Genomic DNA, 25944 nt, shown 5'->3' with positions numbered 1-25944 from the left:
TACAGGTTGGTGTAGTGCTTACCCAGACCATATGGTAGACAGTGTAGATGTCACCATCACAAGAGTACACCCTGATTGCCCTCAGTGTGAAGCCGAACTTCTTCCCCGAGCTGTGGATGACGACAGGCTGTCGTGGGTTGGTAGTACAGAGAGATGAGTCTCGGCTAGGAGAGGAGTCTCTTGAGGAAGGGTCTGAGGAGAGGGAGTAAGGAGACAGGGGGCTGGCCAGCGGAGACACCCCGAAGACATCTGGAAAAATAAGAGATGATTTATTTAATCAATCAGACTTTGTCTGGCCCTTGAATCAGTAGTGAGGTGTGTCTATAAAGCTCATGAGCCCGGTTCACGCTGCTCCTGCTGTGGGTGTAGCTAATGGGATTTTCGCTCTCCCAGCAGTGAAGACCTCTCGCTCCTGCCCTGCCTGCTTATTTTCCTTGTTAGCGGCTTGCACTCAGCTACTTGCCCGCAGCCACTCAGTAAAATGGAACTCACAGCAGGTGTCACGCTGGGCCAATTTCGCACAGATCTATACAGTGTACTTTCATCTTTTTCACATTATTTGTACAAAGTCGGCTGCTCTTATTGTAATTCTTGACACGTTATTGCTCTGACATACTTCAACTTTCTACAAACTGGTTGAATTTATATTTCTGAGTATGCACATCTGTCTGCATGTCAACGTGCGGTTTCTTACTTACCCCCAGGGATCATGAGGGACAGGGCACCAGTTGAGACAGACTTTGGGACTTTTGCTACAGCTCCAGTCTTCTCTGCAGCGCTCTCAGGACGCAGAGAGTTGGTCTGAGCCCCCTGGTCTGCGGAGGTGTGGCTGGTACTGTCAGGGCTCTCAACCCCTTCACCTCGAGGTGTCAACTGGTCCAGATGTTCTGAGAAACTTCCTAATTATTACAAAAGATGAGCATGAATAGAGGCACACACCTGTGCTGGTAAAATGCTGACAACATGTAATTATTTTTCAGTGGCTGCTGCTACAGAAGCACCCTGATCTTTTTAATTTTACTTTTTAAATGTATTAATTATAGACAGAATTCCTCTGCTCTTAAAAAAACTGTTTGACATTTTGGGAAATATTTGCTTCCTTCTCAAGAATTAGATAAGGCAGTTCATACCAGTCTCATGTCTGTCTGTCAAATATACAGTCAGCAGGAAGGAAAACAGCTTGCCTGTCTGTCTAAAGTTAAAAATGTTCTCACAAACACCTCTTAAGTGCACTAAGAAATATGTTAAGCATGGAAACTATAGTTTCATTGTTTCAGGGACAACATAATGATTTTTTGAAATGAAAACCAAGCCCATGCAGCTTTATACTATGCAACTATAGTCACTGCAGTTTGGTACCAGAGAGCGTGGCTCCACTGTGGGTGCTCCCTGGAGTAGTAGCGTCAGGCTCATCCTGTGGGAGCTCTCCCGTGGAGAAGGAGGTCTTGCTCGGGTCACCGAGGCCTGAGGTCTCGCCTCCTTCGCTCTCTGCTGAGATGGCAAACTTTGGTAACAAGTTGGGGCGAGGGCCCTGATTCACACTGTCTGTGTCTGTCGAATGGGACAGCGACGGCCTGGTTGAAGGACAGAGGAGATTCTCATGAGATAAACAGATTCTTACTCCCTGTAGGAGCCAAATGTTGTTTGAATATACTGTGTGTCTTAATGTTGTGAGAATGATTGTTTGCTAACTGTGAATAATGTCTGATTTATAAGAGATAGGTATACCCAGTATTATTTCTGCTGTTAGTAGAGTTAAAATATACTGTCACATGTAATAGGGTTTAATACATCCTTACTGACCATTTGGATTATACTGCTTTGGATTCTATTTGTTGTTTTTGCTGCACAAAGGTTTTGATTTTACAGGATAAACTCCAGCTGTAAACACAGAAGGAACATTTCTTTCTACTTGGAGAACTGGACAATTATTAAAGCTTCAAACTATTTGTCTGACCGAGTGTACTTGTTTATAACCTTAAAGCTATAGTGCGTAACTTCTACAGGTCCGTAAATGTCCGTTTCACCCAAGCCACTACTCGAGGAGATGACACAATGCTGATTAAGCCGATCGGCTCCTCTAACATCTCGCGGTATTTTTCAACATATATCATTTTTAGTATGCGTGTCGACCGGCGACATTCCCGCACTGGCGCACAGGAAATGCTTCCTCACAACAAGAAGGGAGGGGGAGGAAGAGCGGAGGGTGTCATATAGAGGTAGCGCGCAGGTAGAAAGAGAAAGCAACATGGCGGAGAAGCGGTCGAGACACGGTTCAGAAGTGGATCCTACCACAAAGGCAAGTATGTGTACGGTGTGTGGCGACTGGCGAGTGTTACTCTGTGTACATGAAGTGCTGCCAGCTTATTAGCTGTAATAACGCATTATACGACGACAGAAGTTACGCACTATAGCTTTAAATTTTTGTTGCATAGAGGAAGTGTACAAAGTGTAAAAACAATAAAGGAAGTGACAACCAAGTGGCATAAACATAAATTACACTTTGCCATTGCTCTCTTAACTTAGAGAGTAATTTTAGGATATGAGATTAGAATTAAATAAGAATAAAAAATAAAAAATAAGCATGCAGTAATGATGTCAAACTACAGTATGTTTTCATGCTTCTTAATCATTTTAACTGTTGTTTAAAGTTCCAGTAGGTAATTAAAAGCTATTTTTATCTGACTATTTTTATTGATTTTATCAAACTCCACCAAATGATGTATATATTGATTTATATCTTAAATCATCCGTCCATCACTCTATCAACCATACTGGTAATCTGTTTTTGGCACTGTATATATTGTATAGATTGTATATATTGGACCTTACTGTTATCTAGTTTTTATATTTGACACCTACTGCTGTGTTATTTTAACCTTTTGTATATTGCTCCCTTTTATCTGCACTGCTCCAACTTTGTATTGCAACTGCTGCACAACAATTTCCCTCGGGATAAAAAAAGTTCTATCTTATCTTATCTTAAAGGTAAACATCTCCACTGTCACTTATGTGAGTTATAGGACACATGATGCAAGTCAACAGAATACATTTTCTTGTGTAGATGGGGTGATGGGCTGCTTTAAACCCCATCTTAGATTTTTTTTAAACTATTTAATAACAAAGCACATTTACTCCATGGGAAAGTTGCAGATACTTGTACTTTACTTGGTTTTCTTTCCCCATATTATGCTACTTAATGCTAATTAATATTATAGTTTTAACTTCACTGCATTTATCTGACAGCTACATGTACTTCCACCTCTTTAGTTAAGATTTTAAACAAAAATAAATGATAAGCACATAAGATACAATACAGAAATTAGTTTTTTCTTTTTCCTTCCCCATCAATCATCCTATGACCCCTCCGATTTGTCTTGTTACCCTTTGTGGGGGCTGGACACCTATGTTAGGAACCACTGGACTACGTACCTAACCTAGCTTGATACAAAGCAGTTAAAACTAGCTTTACCTAAAGCAGCTACAACAGTAACATTCTGTTTAAACACTGATTCATCAACATTAACAATCTAATAATGTGACATATGATAATAATAATATATCTTAGAACAAGTACTTTTGCTTTTGATCTGTACTTGGTAAGTAAGTTTGCTGGTATTATCTCTGTGAGTAGGATATTGTACACAAGACTTTTACTTGTAATAGAGTTTTCTTAATTTATATATTAGTACTTTGAATTTAGCAAAGGATCTGAAAACTTCTTCTACTTCTGAATTTGTAGTATAATGCAGAGGAGGGAGTAACTCGCACATGTGCAAGTCATAAGCAAGTCTCAAGTCATAACCTTCAAGTCTCAAGCAAGTCATGCTGAGTCCTTGCTATAAGTCAAGCAAGTCGTCAAGTCATTGGTCAGGTCAAGCAAGTCACATGTAACTAAATACATTAACTCAGGTAGTGTGAGTACAAATCTGAGTCTTTTCTTTTCACTCCACTGCTTACCTCTACCACACTACATTTATCTGACAGTATCAGTTACTTGTTACTTTACAAATTAAGATTTTGCACTCAAAACATATGATAATGTAAAAGTACAGCTGTAACTATGAGTCAATTACTGAATTAACAGAAAAAAAATCACCACCATTTTGAAAATCGTCCGAGTCATTTTTCAATGCAACATTTCATGGTTCCAGCTTCACAAATGTGAGGACTTCTTTGCTGCTTTTGCTTTTTATTATTTTATAATTAGTTTTTCTGTTGAGGTTTGAAGTGTTGGTTGGACAAAACAAACATTATGAAGGTGTCATTTTGGGCTCTGGGTAATTGTGACGGTATCTCTTACTATTTCCAGAATTTTTACAAACCAAACAACCAATCGATTAAGGGAGAAAAATAATCAGCAGATTAAACCATAATGAAAATAATCATTAGTTAATAGTTCAGTATAAGCTCAACCTCACCCAACTACGACAGTAAAATCCTGCTTCTACATCAATGCATGAGTCATATATAGTAGACTACAACAGTCACAGGTGACATTTATAATTTTAATTTTTTACTTTAAGTACATCTTCTTGATTATACTTACATACTTTTACTTGAGTACTATTTTAAATGCAGGACTTTTACTTGTAACAGAGTATTTTTACAGAATGGTATTTGATACTTTTACTGGAGTAAAAGATTTAAATACTTCCTCTCCTGCTCCAAGCTCTCTGGTCAGGGTGAAAGACCTCTCTCACATAACATACCTGCTGCTGTGAGAGAGCAAAAAAAAAAAAAAAAAAGGTCACTGGGGAAACTATCTCATGGTGTGTGGATGCGTACTGCAAGTGCACATACACACACTCACAGATAGTGAACTTATGTTGGGACAGCAGGCAGGAACAGTCGTTATGCACTGTGGCAGAATCAAAACCTCGTACAAATAAGAGGAGCTCTCACAGTGGGGACTGTGTGTGCATAACGGCCCGGAGCTGACAGAGTGTCGGTGGTTGCAAAGCACCTTCAATACTGAATGAGTTATTGAAACCTTAACTTACAGGTATCATGCAGATAGAACAGAATAAAAGCTCTTGGTAACCCTCATGATACCGCTGTACATACTGCCATTCCTTCAAGAGCTGCGGGCAGGAGGAAGTGGTGGCGTGAGCATGAATATCAGCCACCAAGTCCCCCCCTGCTGCGATATATGTGTCAGCATATTTTAAAAACAAAACGTAACTTCTCAACATCTCGAAAAATATATATATTAAGTTCCTTTCAAGTCATCTGTCTCAAGTCGTATTCAAGTCTCAAGTCATGAATACCACGTCAAAGTCAAGTGAGTCTTTCATCTGTGTTAGTCAAGCAAGTCTCAATCCTCAAATTTGAGTCCTTGGACTCGACTCAAGTCATGTGACTCGGGGCCCCCACCTCTGGTACAATGCAACCAGCAGTGGTCTCTCCACATACCAAAACAAGATTTTACTATTTCTGTTTGTAAGCAAAAAAGGTTTTTTCATCTGCACTGAGGTGGATATTTAATCTCTTCTACATACAGTATGGCGTTAATGTGCAGAGTGCTTTAATGAAGCTGAGTGTCAAGCATACATTTCAGCAAAGTCTGGCGTCCAGCTGAGAGAGTCAACAGTCAGTGGGCTCTCGCTCTTCTTCCCCTCCGTCTCTCCCTTCTCCTCCAGGTGCCCACGGGACAAATCCAGGCTGCTGTAAACCTGACAACCACACAGAGACTATGATTCACTTCACTGCATGCGGGCTGTGAAAGGCAAAATACTGTTTTAAAACACACTGGCAGGTTCAGAATAAGCTACAAAGAATGACTGAAAAAGTAATGGTCCAGGGTTTTTAACATTTACAATGAAGAGGACACCAGAAACACTGTGCTCTCTGTGTTAATGCAGACTTCATCATATCTTAACAGCCTGAAGTTTTAGGTGCTGCTGAGGAAAAAAGATTCAGTGTAGCTCCACACTTCCTCTGAGACGCCCCGCTGCTTTTTGAGACACTGTAATGCTTTGTTTTGATGTGAGAGGGAAGCATACTGCAATGCAGCACAACAATGACTCCCAGCTTGTATGACTGTATTGTGTTCCACATACAAAAAAAAAAACAGATCTGATTTGCAAGCGGAAAATATATGCAAAGCCGAAATGTATGGTTAATACTGTAGGGGTAAAGGGACAGCAGGTTGTGTTTTCTAGACACACATTTCCATATGAAATAACACTTGCTCTTGCTTTCTTTCCCATGAGAAAAGCAGCAGGACAGACGAGGGCATCAACTCATTTACATTACTAACATCTTTGGCAGTAATGATCATGTATACATGTTACTCTGAGAAATTTGAGGGGAGATTAAGGACAAACCTTTGAGAATCTGTGAGAACAAGAGGAGAACTGCCGCAGCTCCACATTGAAGTCTTCATCATTCATATCGTCTTCCTCTGTCTCCAGGTGATGGTATCTCTCGGAGCGAGCTGGGGATGATGAGAGCTTTACATTTCACGTTTTTTTTTGTTGCTTTTTTTTTAAAAAAAACCCAAAACATTTCGTTATTACAGGTTATTTTAAGTGTTACAAGGTTTAAAGAAGAAGAAAGGGGATTTAGAATAGATTTGAAGCCCAGGTTTTTCAGTTCTCACTCACTTCATTTATTTAGTATTAAGTTTTGTGCAATTTAAAATGATTTTTGCCTGTAAGTCTGCAGGATTTCATCACAAACAATTATTAAGACAAGTATTGACAAGGCAATATTGTATTTTTTTGTATTTTGTCAATCCTATTATTATTTATTTGCTTTCTGCTAGTTGGGATTATCCTGTTCTGAGTTTTGGAGCTACAGTTGAGAAGGAAGTATAATGTTGCAATGGGCTCAGTGAGTTAGCTGTGTCCTGTTTGTTTCAGCCTATATTTGTTTATATTTCAGAATATTTCAGCCCCTAGTTCTGGAAATGTTTTCCCCATTCTGCATCCCCGTTCTTTTTTTCCCTTTAATTATATCCTCACTGTTAATAAAAAGTAGAAACACCCTGTTCATGTAATATTCATTTCGGTTTATGTTACGACCACCAGTTTGAATTATTTCAACTTTGTTTCTAAGAAATCATGTTTTGTCTGTCATTATGGTATAGTGGACAGTCTAAATACCCAGGACCCTCAGCCCCTGTTACCATGAAGAGGAGACAAGTCAGACATATGATTAAAAATCTAAAATGCTTTTTTCGTTACAGTTGTGAGCAAAACACGGCAGCATAGTTGCTTATTTCACCCACAGTTGACCAAGAAGTTAAAGGGGACCTATTATTCCATATTTTCGGCCATATATCTAAAACTGCATTGATAGATGTTCATATTAAAAATAGCCAAAGTTTTAAATAATGAGGTAAACATATGTAAAAGTAATCTCGGTGAGCAAAAACCTCAGGCTTCAAACTGCTCTGAATACTCAGCTTCCAACATTTTTTCTACTTTGGCTAAAAGATGACATCAGCTCATAACGGATTTCTTTATATGGTCATCTGCTCCAAGCTACTTCAAGTGTTTATGTTACATAGCCAGCTCTGCTACATGTAGCTACATGCTAAGGGAAACATTAATCTTGGTTGCCGATGTTGTTAATTTCTCCTGGATCGTATTGCTGCTGTCTGGTTGTGTTTGCAAGCTTTTATCAACTTCAACTTAAACTTGACTTTGTCCCTAAAGGGCAATTAGTTGCACAGCGGGTAAAAACACATAAAAAGACACGAGGGAACACATGAGGATATAAATACTCAACAACCGGGGGGAGGTGGGGAGAACCAAATAAAGTGAGTTGAAACAACACTGGAATACATCCATTGCAATGTAAAATAAATGAATAAATAAATAATTCGTGATTTTCAACGGATAACGATTGCTATAGACAGCCACTCCCCAGCTGCAAGTACACTGTTACATATAGCTACATGCTAATTGTTGTGTGTTGTGTTACACCTGTTATTTATTCATTTTATGTGCATTCCTTCTGGAAAATTGTTAACAAAGACTATGCTAATATCAGGGAACCATGTCATCTTGCTTGTGAATGTTGTTATTTTCTCCCTGATTTCAGATCATACTCCTGCTGGAACATGTCCAGTTGTGTTGAGAAGCTTTTGTTAACCTGAAATACAAGTATGAACCTGAAAATGAGCACAATAGGTTCTCTTCAAAAGTGAAGTGATTCGTGCTCCAGATTGTGTTTTCAGTTTTCTTAACCCTGTCATCGTCAGCTTCTGACCATTATTAGTGGTGTACAAAACAGAATTTTAAAATTGGTGGTTGGATGTTTGTTGCCAAAATGCACCCTGTCAGTCACAGCCAATTTCTACATCAATATGCTGAAGTACCTTCAACTTCATAATCAAAGAAACAGATATTTTCTAACACAGTTGTTAATGTTTTGAAATAATGATTATGGTTCATGGAGATCCGAGCCATAGAAGTGCTCCATGTAACACTGTCTCAATGAGAGTTTTACTTTCAGAACCAGTTGTGCTCAGAATAGCAAATTCAAAACTTTCTAACATGATGACTATGAAGCAACATCATATGTTATCAGGAGTGCATTATTTTAGTGCTTTCTAAGCTGATCTCTGGATGTGTATCTGCTATCGACACGTGAAAAATAATACACTGTAAAAAACTCACTGTCAAAGTAGCTGGTGTCATCTTCCGACTCCAGCTGTGGAATAAACTCAGCCTTCTGTCTCAGCAGACCGTTCCAGTCCAGGTTGTGGAAAAATGGATGCTGCTTCACTTCAGCAGCTCCACCTGCAGATGGAACAATTACAAATGAATACTTTGTCTGAATATAAATTTCAGGAAAAAATGCTAAAACTGCTAGTGAAGAAAACACGAGGCACTGGCAGTGAAAGGTTCAGTTAGACACAGGAGGTGAAGAAACGCTTACACTATGTTTTCCTTTCCCCTAGTGGCTGCAGGCCAAAGCAATATCATGGCCATAAATTATGCAGCACAATTTCCTGCCTGTGACCTTTGGTGGAATAGCAGGAGACTTTGTGAATGGCAGCCTGGCAAGGGGAGATCTAGATGAACAAGGAGGTCCAGATGTCCCCGGACTGAACTGGCTACATGCATCCCTCTGATTAAAAGCCTTTGTCCCAGGTCATGGTCACTTTTACAGTCCACAGATCGACACAGTCTTAGTGCCTGATCATGCATGGAATTAGATTCATGGACTGGCAAAGGAAATAATTGCAATTGATCAAAGGAAAGAGGTGACAAGGCCACGGGATAAACTGCTCCGCTGTTGGATGACCTCAATTTCTTCCCCGGTGACTTGGAATAATGAGCGGTGCTGAGGTGGCACTAAGGGTCACGTGAGAATTTATGGTGGTCTGCTGTGCCTGTCTGGTCCTAACCGAGTTACTGGCTGTGCCACAGTGTCTTTGCTCTTTGCGCTTGTACCTGTGCCCATCCTTTCCAGAGGATTCTGTCGAAGGAGCAAGGTGATGAGCTCCTGAGAGTCAAGAGGTGGGGCGTCTTCTCCCTCAGGCCAGTTGATCTCGTCTGGAAACACACAATCAATGCAATAACTTTGAATTAAACAATACTCCTACATACAAGCAGCCCAAGCTCCATTACCGAGTTGGAAAACATCAGGGTTTGCTTAGGAAACATATAGTTTCTGAGAAACATAACTGCAACACAAAAAGTAAAAAACAAACCAGAACTAATAAATGAGGAGATAAACATGAGGAGTTGCTTTAATGCCTTAAACCACATGAATTGCAAACTTAATGGTCAATATCCTGAGAAGGAGACATTCCTGTTAGTTCACAATGCATAATAAGCTATTTGCATTTAGCAATCTGGTAAAAGGTGATGGATGCAGAGAAACTGATGATGAACAAGCTCCCAGGCACGGACAGGCCATCGGAAAGTTCAAGAACTTGGGACTTTGTTCCCCAACCCCTTTCTTAACATCTTATTTTAAAAACCAAATATAATCACACATGTATCCTTTCACTAGCTTCACCAAGTCCATCACTACCTCTTCCCGTCAGCTTGATCTGGGCTGTCTGAATGCTTTTACCACAACTGTCAGTGTATGGGTGCACTTTAGTTGTAGCATCGGCTGATTTGACCACAGAGATGCAAGTGACAGCTGGCTTGACTGCAGTAACTTATAGAATGTGCCCTACAGGCAACTCATTGGCTCCCTGCGGGCGACCACTTGTGGGCACTGTCTTAGCAACCCCTGATAAGGCAGATGATATTTGATGGCCAGAACAGCAATTAAAATGATTTGTTAAGCACCTGCTCAGTGTAAACATTGTGTACTTTGTGTGAATATGTGATGTGAATATAGTATGCTCCTGTGGACAGAGTCTGCTGGATCTAATTTACTTGTGTGTTTAAACACTGTTAACTGTTTTCCAATATTTCAAATAACTCTGTGATGCAGACTATTGAGTCAAATTAGGTGTCAGGTGATTATTACATTAATTCAGCTTTGAATTTTTTCTTTCTGTAAACACAAACATGGGGAGAAAAACCTTGGAATAATATTTTTATTGTTTTACATATTAGCCTAAAACAAACAATACAGTTAATGATTTATTGATCAGCAAACATGTTCTGTCAGTTTGAATCTGGTGTATCAAATTGGGGCTGCTTGACAGCAAAATCCTGGGCTGCTTTTTGTTAGTCCGCCTCTGCAAGCTCTTGTTTTGAGGTAAGACAGCTCACACTGTTACTGCATGTTGGTTGCTGTTAAACAAATCATGCAAATGTTTGTCAGGCTCTACAAACAAGTCTGTTGACTTGCTATGAGTTAAGAGTGTCAGTGAGTGACTTGGTGACACAACACCCTGGCAATGAGTCTTCTAACTCCAAGCTGCAGCTCTGGCAATTTGGATGCTGCACTTGGCCATATTGCATTTTCAATAATATTTTGATTAACTGTGCAGCCCTAATCTGTGTTGTCCCTACAAACATAAAGCTATGTCAGATTTATTTTGTTGTTATTCTACTACTGAATTGCCCAGCTGTGATCCACTAAGGCTGACATTTGCAACACTTCTCTGATGTTCTCCTTTCAAAATAGCTTCACCAGCAAAGTCAGACAAAACAGTTGTGAGGTGTAAGCCTTATGTTGAATGAGAAAATTTACATGTGCTCTAGCTTTCAGTGAAAAGCCTCATGGATAAGCAATGAAAAAGGGAGCAAAGCCTGTCTGTGCCATGCTGATTGTCTGCTCCGTGCACCATTTGTCCCCATTTTAATCAAATTTGGGAGGGGAGCTATGAATATGTATGTGCGGCCTGAGGCCACGGTGGCATGCATTCAGTGTGTTCAGGCCCCTTTAATTAACAGTCACTCTCAGAGGCTTGGTACAATTTGATTGAGAGCATGGCAAATCAGTCATGGCATGCCATTCATTTCCATGCCACAGATAGAGGCTGTTATCTAACAACTCCAAATAACACAATTCATCTGAGCCGCACACCGCTGACTAGATAAAAGCTCTTGTTTTCAAGATTAAGATTTTCTATGTGCTCCTGTCACCATGACACCACGAGAAGAGAACGAAGTAACATCATGAGAATTATTAAAACTTCACTTGCCGTGTAAAGTCGAGCTGAATCCTTTTACTGCCATCTGTTTTGCTACCGGCCCTCAGGGAAATCTCAGCCTTCAATAAATTGAGAAATATGCCCACCAACAAATTCCATGTGGTCACTATGTAAATGTTTAATTCATATTTGAATGAGATTTGGGAATTCCTACTCATGTGCTCAACAGAATCTACAAGCCAGATGCTGTGAATCCTTTGAAATTGTGTCTACTAACATTTTATATTCCATAAACTGACACAAAGCATTTATTTTATTCTTTAAACACAAACACTGGAAAAGATTAAAAAATACGGCAGTAATGGCTTTTTGCTTATGATAAAAAAACAACTGATTCCTAATTAAAATTGCATGCTATGCAATGTAATTACACGATTGCATGTAATCAGTGGTGGAATAAAGATATTTCACTCAGGTCAAGCAAAAGTTCTGCAAAATCTCACTTTGAATAAGTCTTTCACTGCTGGAAAGATGGTCTTTTCATAAAACTAGGCTGCCTGTGCAGTAGAAAGCTGCAAATACTTTTGAAATTGGTGCTATATGACCAGAGAAAACAGGGAAAAGGACTGTGGCATTTGCTTTTGCTCAAGATGTAGAAAACCTACAACTACCAGAATGCATTGGACCAGAGCAATTAACGCTCTCACTGTCAGATGTCATAATGCAAACTTGTTTGTTCTAACACAGGATACAATGTGGCAGCCCGTTAGTAACAAACAATCTTGTTTTATAGCAAAACAGTGCGCGGAAACATGTTTCTGAAAACATTATCGGTAAGAAATAGGCAATACTGTAACAGAAACTTCTCAAATGTAGTGGATAGAAGTACAAAGTGCATAAGACAGAAACATTTAAGTCAAGTATAAGTAACTCAGATTTGAACTTTAGTACAGTATTTCAGTAAATGTACTTAGTTATCTTACACCATTGCATGTAATGTAGTGATCTCTACAACTTTTAATTAGTTGAGGAAAATAATTAGCTCATTTTGTGGGTGAGGTATTCCTTTCGATTAGCAAGGAAATCTGTTTGCATTGAAGGCTAGCTGATAGCGTTGGACTGAGGATCACACATCTATCAGAAAGGTTTGAGCAGCAGTCATTGTTTGGCAAACATATTATCAGAATATCATGGAAACTTCTTAATGGTTTTTAATTATCATGTGAGAAGAAATGGAGGAAACACTGACCACTGATGACCTGTCCGAACAGCTCCTCTGGTGTGTCTCCAAAAAAAGGCACACAGCCCACAAGGAACTCGTAGAGGATGATGCCCATTGCCCACCAGTCCACCGGCTTTCCATAGCCCTGTCTCAGAATGACCTCTGGTGCAATATACTCTGGGGTTCCACATACCTTTATAGAAAAAAAAAAAGACAATAAATATTTAAACATGATGAGGTGTGTGGAAATATACATAGACATATGCTTAAATTGTCAGTTAAAAAAGATTTACCTGCTTATCAGAGAACTCCCTGGCATCTTTCTCTATATGTCCCTCGTACAGGTTAGTGGTCATGTTCATCAGCCCAACTTTGGATAACCCAAAATCTGTCAGCTTAATGTGTCCCATAGATGTAACCAGCAAACTGTAAGGAAGACAGGTGGGCAGGGGGAGGACAAGAGGAAGAGGATGGAAACACTAAATAGACAATAGAAACACTAAATAGACAATAGACTGTGATAATGAAAAAGACCAGTCAGCAAGCATTTAGGTAGTAAAGCCTCCAGACAGGGATCATTATGAAGGACTGCACAGGTTACTTGTATTCCAAGAATCGTTGGTGGTATTTGTTGTATTATAAAATAAAATACTGACGGCCGTGGAGGAAGTATCAGATCCTTTACTTCAGTAATGGTGGTAATACCACAATATAAAAAGTAGAACCATTCATGCAACATTAACTTAAGTAAACGTAAATAAATATGGAGAAAATGTACTTAAAATATCTGTTAATATCTAGCAGGAGACAAGCAAATAAAACCAGTTATTTTGCACACTGGGAAAACAAAACAATGATACGAAAGACGATACAGTGCTCTGTAAAGGTATGGAGGACTGCAGAGACAGCTGATGAGTCTCTGTGGGTTCCTCCCTGCAGTTCGAGCTACTATTGTTAATATAAAAATATTTAAATTTGTGAGGTCTCACTTGTCTGGTTTGAGGTCCCTGTGGACAATGCCATAGTTGTGGAGATATTCCAGAGCCAGCACTGTCTCTGCAAAGTACATCCTGGCCATATCCACAGGCAGGGGGCCCATGTTTTTCAAAAGGGTGGCACAGTCTCCACCTGTAAACATCAATGACGAGATGTGATTGAGAGGACACACGAGAGACGCTGTTCAAAGTGCTTTCTTTCAGCTGCAGCACTATGCACTTAAAAAATACAAGCTGCTGACCTTCAACATACTCCATGACCATACACAGGTGCCGCCGCGTCTCAAAGGAGCAGTACATGGACACCACAAAAGGGTTTTCAGCAAAGGTAAGGATGTCTCTCTCCACAAAGGCCTGCTGTATCTGATTCCTCAACATCAGGTTCTGCTTGTTGATCTTTTTCATGGCAAACCGCTGCTTCGTCTCCTTGTGCCGAACCAGATAAACAGCTCTGTGGAATAAACAGTTTACCAGTCAGCTGGGGGAAATAACTGATCGTAAAACAGCTCTACTCGGAGGAAAATTTGCTATTATCATCTTGTGGAAACAGAGTGGGAAAGGGAAATATGCAAGAGAGATAACTGAAAACAGGAGAAGAAAAAGTCAGTTTGAATGGCTTCCTTGCTGGGGCTGAAACAAACCATCTATCACCAGAGATGAGATAATCGGATATAGAATAAGATGTCCTCACCCGTAGGCACCATTGCTGATGAGTTTTGTCATCTCGAAGTCCAATTCACAAGGTTTATGCCGGCACCTCAAAGCTGTGCTGAGGCTCTGAGACTAGGAGCAGGAAAAGAGACAAATACCAGAACAAATCAAAGATAAAATCTGTACTTAGCTGATACACCTGTGGTAAAGATGGATAGAGTAGATCAATACAAAAAAATCAATTTCTTAGCGCTTACAGAGTCGTCTGTTTCTGGTGTTTCTGCAATCCCACTGTCACAGCTGGTCAGCTGAGCGATTTCTACAGAAGGAAATGAAGAAAAAAGAAAAAGGTTTTAAGTGAAGTATAAATTTATAACTTCATGTGAAGCCTATGAACAGCGGCAGAAGAAGTATTCAGGTTCTTTACTGAGGCAAAAATACTAATACCACACTGAAAATACTCCACTACCAGTAAAAGTCCTGCATAAAAGTATGCATCACCAAAATGTACTTAAAGTACTTAAAGTAAATGTACTCTAAAATGGTCCCTGTCAGTGATTTCCTATTACATCTGATGTTTTTTTGGATTTATGTTACAGCTGCATTAATGTGTATGTGACATTTTACTGTTGTAGATGTTTAAGGCGGCTCTTATTTTAACTCCTCTATATACTGTTGGGTAGTTTTATCTACAGCACTGCATCATATTCTATAGGGTCATCATATGTTTGTGGCGTGGCTGCCCTGTGAGAACCACGTATCCCTAAAAAGTCAATTTTTCAAGGTGCCAGAAAAAACACAGGGTATTTACAGAGTTTATTTAGCATAAAGAAGTATTTCGCTGCTGAAAAGACAGTCTTTTCATAAAACTAGGCTGTTAATGCAGTAGTAAGACACAAATCCTTTTTTGATTGGTGTCACATGAACAGAGAAAACAGAGAAAAAGGGCTGTGGCATTTGCTTTTGCTCAAAAGTCAGAAAACAACAAATAACAGAACACACTGCGCCGCACCTGACCAATAAATTCCTCGCACTGGTGGTGGATATAATGTAAGCCTGTCTGTTTGGCCATAGGAAACAATATTGCGGCCAGCTAGTGACAAACAACCTCATATTACAGTTAAACCGTAAGCTAAAATGTGTTTGTGGAAACATCTGAGGCGAGAAATAGGCAACAGTAATAGTACCAGAATCTTGGTTTATATTTGATCAGCACTGATTCGTTTTTCCGTCATTTTTTTTCATCCTTTGTTTTTACAATACAGGAAATAGTATGGCGCCCACTTCCTGTTCACAAACTCTTGTTATACAGCCAAACCGTGAACTTAAATATGTTCTAAAAACATTTTATGTGAGAAAAGGCTATACAGTAACATAATCTTGGTTCATATTTGATCAACACTGCCTAGTTTTACACTTTGATCAGAGTTTGAGAGAGAAAGAGAGATCTTTCTTGATCTGCTTCGATACTCATCTGCCCTCAGTGTCAAGCATACAAGAATGTGGAAGTGCTATCTGCAGTCTGAGCAAAGGTCCTAAAGCCAGCCCAAATTGCTGGGAGAATTTTTGGCTGGGAGATGAGTAGGGCGATCTGGGCACTGGAAAGATGGAGGAAAGTGTACCACAGCATTTACACATACTACCCACACTGTTATGATACAAAGCTCGTTGAAAATCAGCAAAGTTTCCCGTTGAGAAGTAGGAGAATTTTCTCAACACATAAAGAAACACTTAATCCTTCAGTTTATCACAGACATTTTAACATCAACACAGCTGGAGGGAAGAGAAACTTTGACTTGAAATGTTACTGTCAGATAAATGTAGTGAAGTAAACAGTAAAATATTTACCTTTGACATGTATTAGTGCATCAGTATAAAATTACCAATGTAAATACTCAAGTAAATTACAAGTGACTCGAATTTGTTCTTAAGTACAATGCTTCAGTAAATGTACTTATTTACATCCCACTGCTGACGATGAAAATGTTCTGCAGTGCAGTTTTTGCAACAAAGGTAACTGAAATGCTGAGAAATCAAGACCTATAAACAAAGCAAAAAACAGCAGTCTTTATTAACCTATTAGGTTTAAGGTGCTGACTCCAAGATAATTTGAATTGAGAATAAATGGGGCGGAAATCAGATGTGGCAACACAAACACATGTCTAACACCATTTTGAAAATCACCACTCCAGAACAAGTGCTCATTATAAACCACCTTGCATCTTGTAGGTTTTTTCTGTGTTTGTGTGTGTTTGTGTGAAATCATGCCAAAGTCCATGTGTGTAATTTCACAGGGGGGTGTTTGTCTTGTCCCTAGAGAGCCTGTAAACACATTTCCACTACTATTTAACATCTGTCCTTCCTTGTAAGGTTTGCTTCAGGCGCACAAGGCGCTGGGCAAACGAAACACAGGAGGTGCTCGGGGGAAATGAATGGAGAGATTGGCTGATGAGCCAGCCTGTGTGGATCTGTGTAAGGTCTGTGGGGAGGCCATTCCTTTCTAATTAGTCATAATGAATGTTGTTTGTTACTGAATCTGGAGAGACAGAGGGTCATTAGAAAAGACGGTCTGTTCAGTGCAGGACATGAGTCAAGAGTATCTTTGTCTTTTAGTTCTTTCATTCCTTCACAGCCTCACCACAACAGTTACCCTGTATTTATATTTACTGCATCACCGAGACAATACTTAAGAAGCAGGTTCTGCAATACTCAGTACTTAAATGGAACTGAACAAGATACGTACAGTACAGGCCAAAAGTTTGGACACACCTTCTCATTCAATGCGTTTTCTTTATTTTCATGACTATTTACATTATAGATTCTCACTGAAGGCATCAAAACTATGAATGAACACATGTGGAGTTATGTACTTAACAAAAAAAGGTGAAATAACTGAAAACATGTTTTATATTCTAGTTTCTTCAAAATAGCCACCCTTTGCTCTGATTACTGCTTTGCACACTCTTGGCATTCTCTCCATGAGCTTCAAGAGGTAGTCACCTGAAATGGTTTCCACTTCACAGGTGTGCCTCATCAGGGTTAATTAGTGGAATTTCTTGCTTTATCAATGGGGTTGGGACCATCAGTTGTGCTGTGCAGAAGTCAGGTTAATACACAGCCGACAGCCCTATTGGACAACTGTTAAAATTCATATTATGGCAAGAACCAATCAGCTAACTAAAGAAAAACGAGTGGCCATTATTACTTTAAGAAATGAAGGTCAGTCAGTCCGGAAAATTGCAAAAACTTTAAATGTGTCCCCAAGTGGAGTCGCAAAAACCATCAAGCGCTACAACGAAACTGGCACACATGAGGACCGACCCAGGAAAGGAAGACCAAGAGTCACCTCTGCTTCTGAGGATAAGTTCATCCGAGTCACCAGCCTCAGAAATCGCAAGTTAACAGCAGCTCAGATCAGAGACCAGATGAATGCCACACAGAGTTCTAGCAGCAGACCCATCTCTAGAACAACTGTTAAGAGGAGACTGCGCCAATCAGGCCTTCATGGTCAAATAGCTGCTAGGAAACCACTGCTAAGGAGAGGCAACAAGCAGAAGAGATTTGTTTGGGCCAAGAAACACAAGGAATGGACATTAGATCAGTGGAAATCTGTGCTTTGGTCTGATGGGTCCAAATTTGAGATCTTTGGTTCCAACCGCTGTCTTTGTGAGACGCAGAAAAGGTGAACGGATGGATTCCACATGCCTGGTTCCCACTGTGAAGCATGGAGGAGGAGGTGTGATGGTGTGGGGGTGTTTTGCTGGTGACACTGTTGGGGATTTATTCAAAATTGAAGGCACACTGAACCAACATGGCTACCACAGCATCCTGCAGCGACATGCCATCCCATCCGGTTTGCGTTTAGTTGGACCATCATTTATTTTTCAACAGGACAATGACCCCAAACACACCTCCAGGCTGTGTAAGGGCTATTTGACCAAGAAGGAGAGTGATGGAGTACTGCGACAGATGACATGATGGCAAAGGGGCCAACAAGTGCTAAACACCTCTGGGAACTCCTTCAAGACTGTTGGAAAACCATTTCAGGTGACTACCTCTTGAAGCTCATGGAGAGAATGCCAAGAGTGTGCAAAGCAGTAATCAGAGCAAAGGGTGGCTATTTTGAAGAAACTAGAATATAAAACATGTTTTCAGTTATTTCACCTTTTTTTGTTAAGTACATAACTCCACATGTGTTCATTCATAGTTTTGATGCCTTCAGTGAGAATCTATAATGTAAATAGTCATGAAAATAAAGAAAACGCATTGAATGAGAAGGTGTGTCCAAACTTTTGGCCTGTACTGTATGTGATGAAGACACAGATACTTGTAGAAATACATTTTGCTCCTTTTTTCTTAAAAAACCTTTAAGAAAAAGAAACTACACGATTCTCTACCCAAATAATGCTGGAAAAAAATAACTGAAATACATTAATAGTAGAATACCTAAACCTGTCCCAATATCTGTAACTAATTCATGGTCTTTAGGTGTATTTCTGAGGAGTGTCAGCCATTCTAACTATGGTTGCAATATTCCAGCTATAATCAAAATGGAAACTTTTCATGGGAATTAACAGGAATTTAGGGTAAATAAAAGTAATAAAATGTATCATTTACCGTGTTATATGCAGAAAGAAACAAACCTGTCACCATATCGTAAGCAGAAATACTTGTTAACCACTCTAACAGAAATTAAAAAATAAACAATTTAGTTGTGTTTAAAGGTCCAGTGTGTAAGATTTAGTGACATCTAGTGGTGAGGTAGCAGAATGCAACCAACTGAAACCTCCTGTGTGCCAGACATGTAGGAGAGCTATGGTGGCCAATGTGAGTGGCCCTGCTTAGAGCCAGTGTTTGGCATGTCTCTTCTGGGCTACTGTAGAAACAACATGGCAGACTCTGTGGAAGAGGATCCGCTGTATGTAGATATAAATGGCTCATTCGTAGGTAACAAAAACAAAATGATTCTTATTTTCAGAAAACTATACATTAATGAAAACATAGTAATGAATATTTTACGCCATTTCTGCCACTTTATCCCCCTAAATCATACACACTGAAACTTTAACTTTGATTAAATGACTTGACTCATATAACATGAAACATTCCTCTCATCCTGATTTTAAGTGTATTTTCCTCCTAAATAACTTCACTATTGAGAGATTTGATTTTCATATTAGAAAATGAATTAAAATGTTTTTTACATTTTTTTCTAACTTCCCTTTGACCATACCCAGACATTCTCTGACCCGTTGCAACCCTAGGTATACTTTGAACCAAAACATGCCATAAGACCTAGTCATTTTATGTGTTTTCCCCTTAAAAGTTAGTTCAGTATTAAAAGTTATCCATAATGTAATGACCCTTTGCAACCTTAGGTTTAACCAAAGTTGTTTGGTTCTATCACAACTGATGATGACCATAAAGCTCCTGTACCTTCCAGAGGATCTCTCGTGAGTCCCAGCTGGCTGATGATGTAACGGGGGATGTCTGTTTTGATGCCCTGGCCCTCTTTAGCGTGTCCTTCAGCGGCCTCCAAAAGGTGGTAAAATTCTTCTGGGTCAAACTCCTGGAGACACAACAGCAGCATGCTTTAGTATATTTACACGTATAACACAACATTGCACAATTTAATGAAGGTAAACAACAAATCTGTACTTTATGTACCAGGAGCTGGTGTTTTTGTGGTTTTACTTGGTTTTACTCTGGTTCAGACACACTCACAGGTGGCTTTCATGACTCTCAGTGTGTAGTGTGAAGCTTGGATGAATAATGACACTATAACAGTTTGTCAAGATAGGGAAATACACCTTTTATACTGTTCTAACCCCGTTCACATTACATTATTATCAAAAACTTATACTGATTATATAGCTGCTTTAACCTTTATTTAACCTGGACACTGGTAAAGAATGTGAAGGATGAAGTCAGCTAAAGTAATTTTGGGACCAGTGGTAGGTTTGAAGTGTTGCCTGAAAGATAATCTGACTTTTATACAAAAATAAAAACAACCCAAAACTTTGCATCTTCTATGTTTTTTTTCCCTGTGTATGCATGTTTAACCTGTGGTTTGATGTTAGTCGTCAATTGACAAAGGTTCAAGTCCCAGCAAATATATTACAGTACATTCAATATTTTGTAAAAAAATACATTGTTTCAAAAAAGGGAACCTTGAGCATTTTTTACTTTAACCATCATGAACTAACAGACTAAGACTAAAGATACAAACATCAAATGCAAACACTAGTAATTGTAAACATACGCAAAACATGAAGAATATACAGAATATTTCAGTGGCTGTTTAGTGACATGAAACATACCAGACATTCCAGCAGTCGAGCAGGTCGGGCAATGATGATGAGGATCTTCTTCACCAGCTCTCTGATGAAGTTTACTTCCTCGCTTTCTGATCTCTCTGTGGACTACACAGCAAAATACAAGTTCTCCGTTTTTTTATATATTATGGTAGACAGGTCAGAGTGAGGTACTGTCCAAAGGCTGTTTGTGCTTCTTGTGTCCTACCAGCACATTTAAGTGCTAAATATTGGATTAAAAAAATTATACCCAGTGATCTTTAAAAAACCCAAAAGGTCATTTCATAACACTTACTGTCCAGAAGGTATTTACAGAATTCTTTACAACTCTTCTGACCATCCGAAGGAAAATAAATCTGTCTCTTGCATGATTAAAATAAGATTTTAACCAGTTTACCAAGTTGCACCATATTTTTCCTAATTCAAGCAAAGAAGGTAGCCAGAAATGACATATGCCATTGTTCATTTAATATGTGAATCACAATTAAAATTTTATTACCCGTCATATTGTTATATAATGTTTCTTTCACAAAATGTTACAAAATACAACATCAAGATGTTGGTTGTGTATTCCAAAAACAAGCAAGAACACATAATCTTCAGACACCTGGATTAGGAAATAACATTTATAATTTGAGAAGCAGGTTTAAATCTATTTCTTCATCCAGGCGGCTACAAAAATCAGATTACTCGTTTCCGACAAAGTCAGATGCTAAGACCTGTGACTTAAGAGTAATATGATAATTAAGAAACAAACTGAGGGAAGGTTCTCCTGCTGTTAAGATCTAAATCTGTGCTTTTGTAACACCACAGTTTCATTCAAAATCTCTGTAAGAAACTAAGATTTATTGGTGCACTGTCTTTGAAAACATCTCTGTGATTTCTGAAGACCCACTCACCTCCTGAACAAGCCTCTCCAGCTTGTCAGTGAGCTCGCAGAAGTAGCTGGAGGTGATGAGTCCTAGCCGGCTCTTCTCTAGACAGTCACGGGCCAGTTCAATTATCTGGTGGTGGGCAAAGCCGAGCACACCATCTGCCAAAGGGAGGACGCTCTCTGGAGAGTTGCTGCGGATTATGTCCTGAATCTTCTCCTCCATCTGAGCTGTAGCCTGCAGGAAGACGGGAAGGTGTCAGTTAGGTAATGCATGAGATAATTAATGGCCAGACTCGGCTGTAGTAAACATATTGTGAGCCCTTACCCTTGGAAACCGCTCCTTGTAGACGTGATTCATCATGATAATCTCATGGTCGTAACATGATGGAGACCTTCCAGGGCTGAAAAATAATTAGACTAAAATTAGTGCCTGAGTAGCACCAATGGTATGCATGACCACATAAGGATGATGTTAATGTAGAAGTAAACAAAAACCTGAGACTTCGTGAGCGGGGTCGCATGGTTGTAGCTCTGCGACATTCATCCCCGGAGATGCTCTCAGTGCAGAAGTGCTTGGAGAGGAAGTGCAGTTCGTCAGGCGTAGGCTGGAAGGGCAGCTGGTGCAGCTTCTCCTGTGATGAACAGGATGACTGGAAATGAAACACATATATATTCAACATGAAAAGAAAAAAAAAGATGGCATTTTTTGTGTGTGGATAAAAAGAAAAATAACACGCTGACGGATAACGTTGTTTTGGCAGTTTACCCTTATGTATTTGCCAAATTTAGAGGGACAGTTTGACATATTGGGGAGTGTGCTTTTTTTTGCGTTCCATCCAATATTTAGATGAAAAGATCAGTAATGCATTGATGTGAAGCTGCAGCCAGGTGATGGTTAGCTCAAGTTAGCATAAAAACTGGAAGCAGGGGGAAACAACTAGTCTGGCTCTGCTCAAAAGCAAAAAAAGGGAAAAGGTAAAATCACAACTAGCTATTTTTACATTTCGCTTTTTTTGTACAAATAAAATGAACAAGACGTGTTTATCATTGAGATGTAGAGGTTCTGATAAGCAGAATTTTTTAACCTTTAGACAGAGATATGCTAGCTGTTTTCCTCTGTTTACAGTCTTCATATTATATTGTATAGACATAAAATTGGTATTGTTCTTCTCATCTAACTCTTAGCGAGAAAGAAAATCAGTGTAGTTGAAAATGATGAAACACAATGATCAAACTATTCCTTTGAAGCATCCTAAATATTGAAATATAGTATGCAAACAACTTAGCAGCAGACAAAACACCTGCTGACAGACTTATATTTGCAGTTTACTGCAAATAAAGTTTATTCAACAAATCAAACTGTTGTAATGAGTAACTCAGCTACGAGTCTAAACCCTTACCAAATATCTAGCACCATCTCTAATATGACTCTACTCGTGATTCATGTTTCACCAGAGAGACAAGGACATGTTTCCTTCCACAGATGGTGTGAATAGCAGGAAAAGCACTACACAACCAAATACCAAACAAAACAAAAACACAGCATCAATGCAAACGATTTTTAATCCCCATGACACTTTGTAATTCCTGTAAATGCAAGTTAGGTATTTACATGTATTGTATGTACACGCTCTGTGGCTCTGTGTGCTTCCTATAAACACAGATAAATTATGTTTTGTTAGAGTGAAAGAGGGATACAGACAGAGGAACTAAACACAATAAGACAGAGGGAAATGTGTGTGGGGGTGTGTTTTTGTGTGTGTGCCTAATGTCAAAGACATGTTTACTGCAGAACAAATCTTTTAGCTTTCACACAGTGTGAACTGTAGTCACTCTGGTAAACCAGATACATAAAGATCAAACCCTGTGACAAATAGTGAACTTTACATTAAAGTCATTTTAACTTTAGCTTGTTCTCCATGAGGACAGATTTGTCTTTGACCAACTTTCCATCTCCTTTGAATGAGCACATTTTTGTGCAAGAGCTGTGATTTTTATGGTAATGTACATAATAAACCATATCTTAACGACCTGTAGCAAGTTAAAGTTGAAGTCTGTTGATTTTGCCAGTTATAGTGGCAATTGTTGACAATAAATTCACTCGGCTGTGGGCGTCAAGTGAATTGGCTAAAATAACAAGACAGAAATTTTGGCTGTTGCCTGGTTAATATTCTCCATCTTTGCATGTGACAGTATGAACTGTATGTGTTTTATTATTTTAATTCAATTCTATTTTAATATTTTATGTATTTACGTTTATTACATATATATTTACACTCTTTATATTTGCACTTTTTTCTACTTTGTACTGCAACTGCTGCACAACAATTTCCTTCTACCTTATCTCATACCTCTATCATATGGTTGTTTTCAGCTTTTCACCTTAATGACTCTGAATTTAGACCTTCAAGATTTGGGTCTGTGAAACAGTTGCTCCTGTCAATCTTTATCAATGTCATGGTTATATTAGATATTATAGTATTTAAGTAACCTCATAATGTTGAATAGAAAACTTGGTTGACCTGTAGAAGTTGACCTTTCTCTAACTGAGAAGCCTGGGAGGAAGTCAACAACAAGCACAGACATTATTATCAGCCGCAAAAGTGGGGCTGGTACTGTTTTCACTTTGTGAGTGTGGGTGTGTGTCATCATGGTGAAATGTGGTCAGAAAGAAACCTACCATAGTGAGAACTACAGAAGCTGTTTTGAGTATTTTGCCAGGTGTCTGTCTGTCTGTCTGTCTGTCTGTCTGTCTGTGGACAGATTTTGTCTCTGTGATAGTGTCACAACCACGCAAGATGCATGATCGTGACGCTGAATAGAAAATAATGACAATATTAGTCCAAAACATTTGACTTAACCTATTAATCTTACTTTTAACTACTCTGTTATGTTGATATATTTCATTATGTTTAGCTGACATGGATTAGCTTGGCCTGTTTTATGTCTTGACCCCAGCTGTGTCAGTTTGGGTGAGTGCATGATTCTTACAGAGACAGTGGAGCTGGGCGTGTTGGTTCCATATCCAGAGGACGGCAGGGAGGCCAATGACCAGCGGCGACCATCAGTCCTGTCACACAATTGCAAAGACAGAGAATCGTCACACACTTCAACACACACACGTCTGACATTGAATCCCATAAATAAACAATAAATTACAATGCTATTCAGTGTAAATAATCTGTCTTTGTTTAAAGACACATTTGCAAAATTATCTTTAGAAACATGACCAAGTCATGACTGCCATGTTTGTATTCAAAACATGTAAATTTACTTCAATCCTGATGATCACATGGTTGCTATTGTTCAAAAGTGTTCTATTAGTCAGACGAGACAGAAAAGCAGAAATAAGACAAACAATAACTGAATGTTGAACTGAAGCTGAAATGATGTTTAAGAAAGTTATGAGGAGACAAACTAATGAACTGTATGAACTATAAAATGTGTTCAGACAAATATGGGGTAATGAAAATTCAAGGGCAAATGAAAGCCTAACATAAAGTTACCTGTCTGCTCTGTGGCAATGACTGTGGATTATAATAAAAAACATAATTACATGATATCATGTTGAGAAATGGTATAAAATGAATAACATATTGATGCTGTTTTTGAAAATCAAAAATAGACTTAAGAAGCTGAACAATTACACTTGTGCTGGCAAAGAAAATATTAACATCTTTATTGGCCGTCGCTGTTGAATGGCTACAAATCAGAGAACAGCATACTCTATTTATTTTAAGAATCTGTATCTGACAAGTTTCCCTCTGGTCTTTTCTGGCTGATTTGTTTAACTGCAAATCAAGTAAATATCCATGGCTGTGTATACCTTCGTGCAAAGGAGAAATGAGCAGAGGCACTGGGAGAGAAATTTCTAGGACTGTCTTGTGGGCTTGTTCCTGCGAGAAAAACACAAAGAAAAAACAAATTTAAAGAGGGAAATCATCCTGCAAGCAAAACAGTAAGACTGGATTCCAATTTCAATTTGCACTCATAACAAAGACTGATTAACTGCAATAAACCAGATATGGCTGCATAATCACAGATCAGAGTCAACATTGCACGCGTGTTTGATGTCTGGTCATTTTACCCCTTGAAATCTTCCTCAAAAGATTAAGACTGTATAAAAATCAGAGGAAACATTTATTATTATTGTTTATTAAAAATCAGGAGATTGGCAAGCTACAGCCAATCCAAGTGAAATAGTTAGTGCTACAGAAAGTTTAATGAAAACCAACTAGGGCTGCAACTAAACACACTTTTCATTATTCAGTGACATGCAAATTACTGTCTTTATTAATCATTTGGTCTATGAAATGTCAGAAAAGAGTAAAAATAAAATGCCCCTGAAAATTTCCTAAAGTCCAAGG

At 38.9% G+C, this 25944-nt stretch overlaps 1 protein-coding gene across 12 annotated transcripts in view; it reads right to left on the bottom strand.

The window, feature by feature from the left end:
* mast4 (microtubule associated serine/threonine kinase family member 4) overlaps positions 1-25944 on the bottom strand; it is a 132675-nt gene that overhangs the window by 9601 nt on the left and 97130 nt on the right. For 7 of the 12 annotated variants that reach the window (XM_033646159.2, XM_078162234.1, XM_078162235.1 and 4 more), the window contains 21 exons: positions 25404-25473; positions 25084-25104; positions 24569-24647; positions 22073-22227; positions 21903-21978; positions 21603-21812; positions 20710-20811; positions 19826-19958; positions 14647-14708; positions 14430-14521; positions 13981-14189; positions 13733-13871; positions 13037-13169; positions 12771-12936; positions 9411-9512; positions 8631-8753; positions 6330-6439; positions 5554-5675; positions 1360-1574; positions 699-899; positions 23-249 (listed from right to left, as the gene is read on the bottom strand). In XM_033646159.2, coding sequence (XP_033502050.2) covers positions 23-249; positions 699-899; positions 1360-1574; positions 5554-5675; positions 6330-6439; positions 8631-8753; positions 9411-9512; positions 12771-12936; positions 13037-13169; positions 13733-13871; positions 13981-14189; positions 14430-14521; positions 14647-14708; positions 19826-19958; positions 20710-20811; positions 21603-21812; positions 21903-21978; positions 22073-22227; positions 24569-24647; positions 25084-25104; positions 25404-25473 — 2747 coding nt within the window. The remainder of the gene's footprint in view (positions 1-22; positions 250-698; positions 900-1359; positions 1575-5553; positions 5676-6329; positions 6440-8630; positions 8754-9410; positions 9513-12770; positions 12937-13036; positions 13170-13732; positions 13872-13980; positions 14190-14429; positions 14522-14646; positions 14709-19825; positions 19959-20709; positions 20812-21602; positions 21813-21902; positions 21979-22072; positions 22228-24568; positions 24648-25083; positions 25105-25403; positions 25474-25944) is intronic. The other 5 variants (XM_033646161.2, XM_078162236.1, XM_078162237.1 and 2 more) reach the window with 3 other exon arrangements.

This window comes from Epinephelus lanceolatus, chromosome 19 (genome assembly GCF_041903045.1).
Source record: "Epinephelus lanceolatus isolate andai-2023 chromosome 19, ASM4190304v1, whole genome shotgun sequence".
Classification (NCBI taxonomy): Eukaryota; Metazoa; Chordata; class Actinopteri; order Perciformes; family Serranidae; genus Epinephelus; species Epinephelus lanceolatus.
Note: the sequence above shows the minus strand (reverse complement) of the source record. Positions and strands in the feature narration are given on the sequence as shown.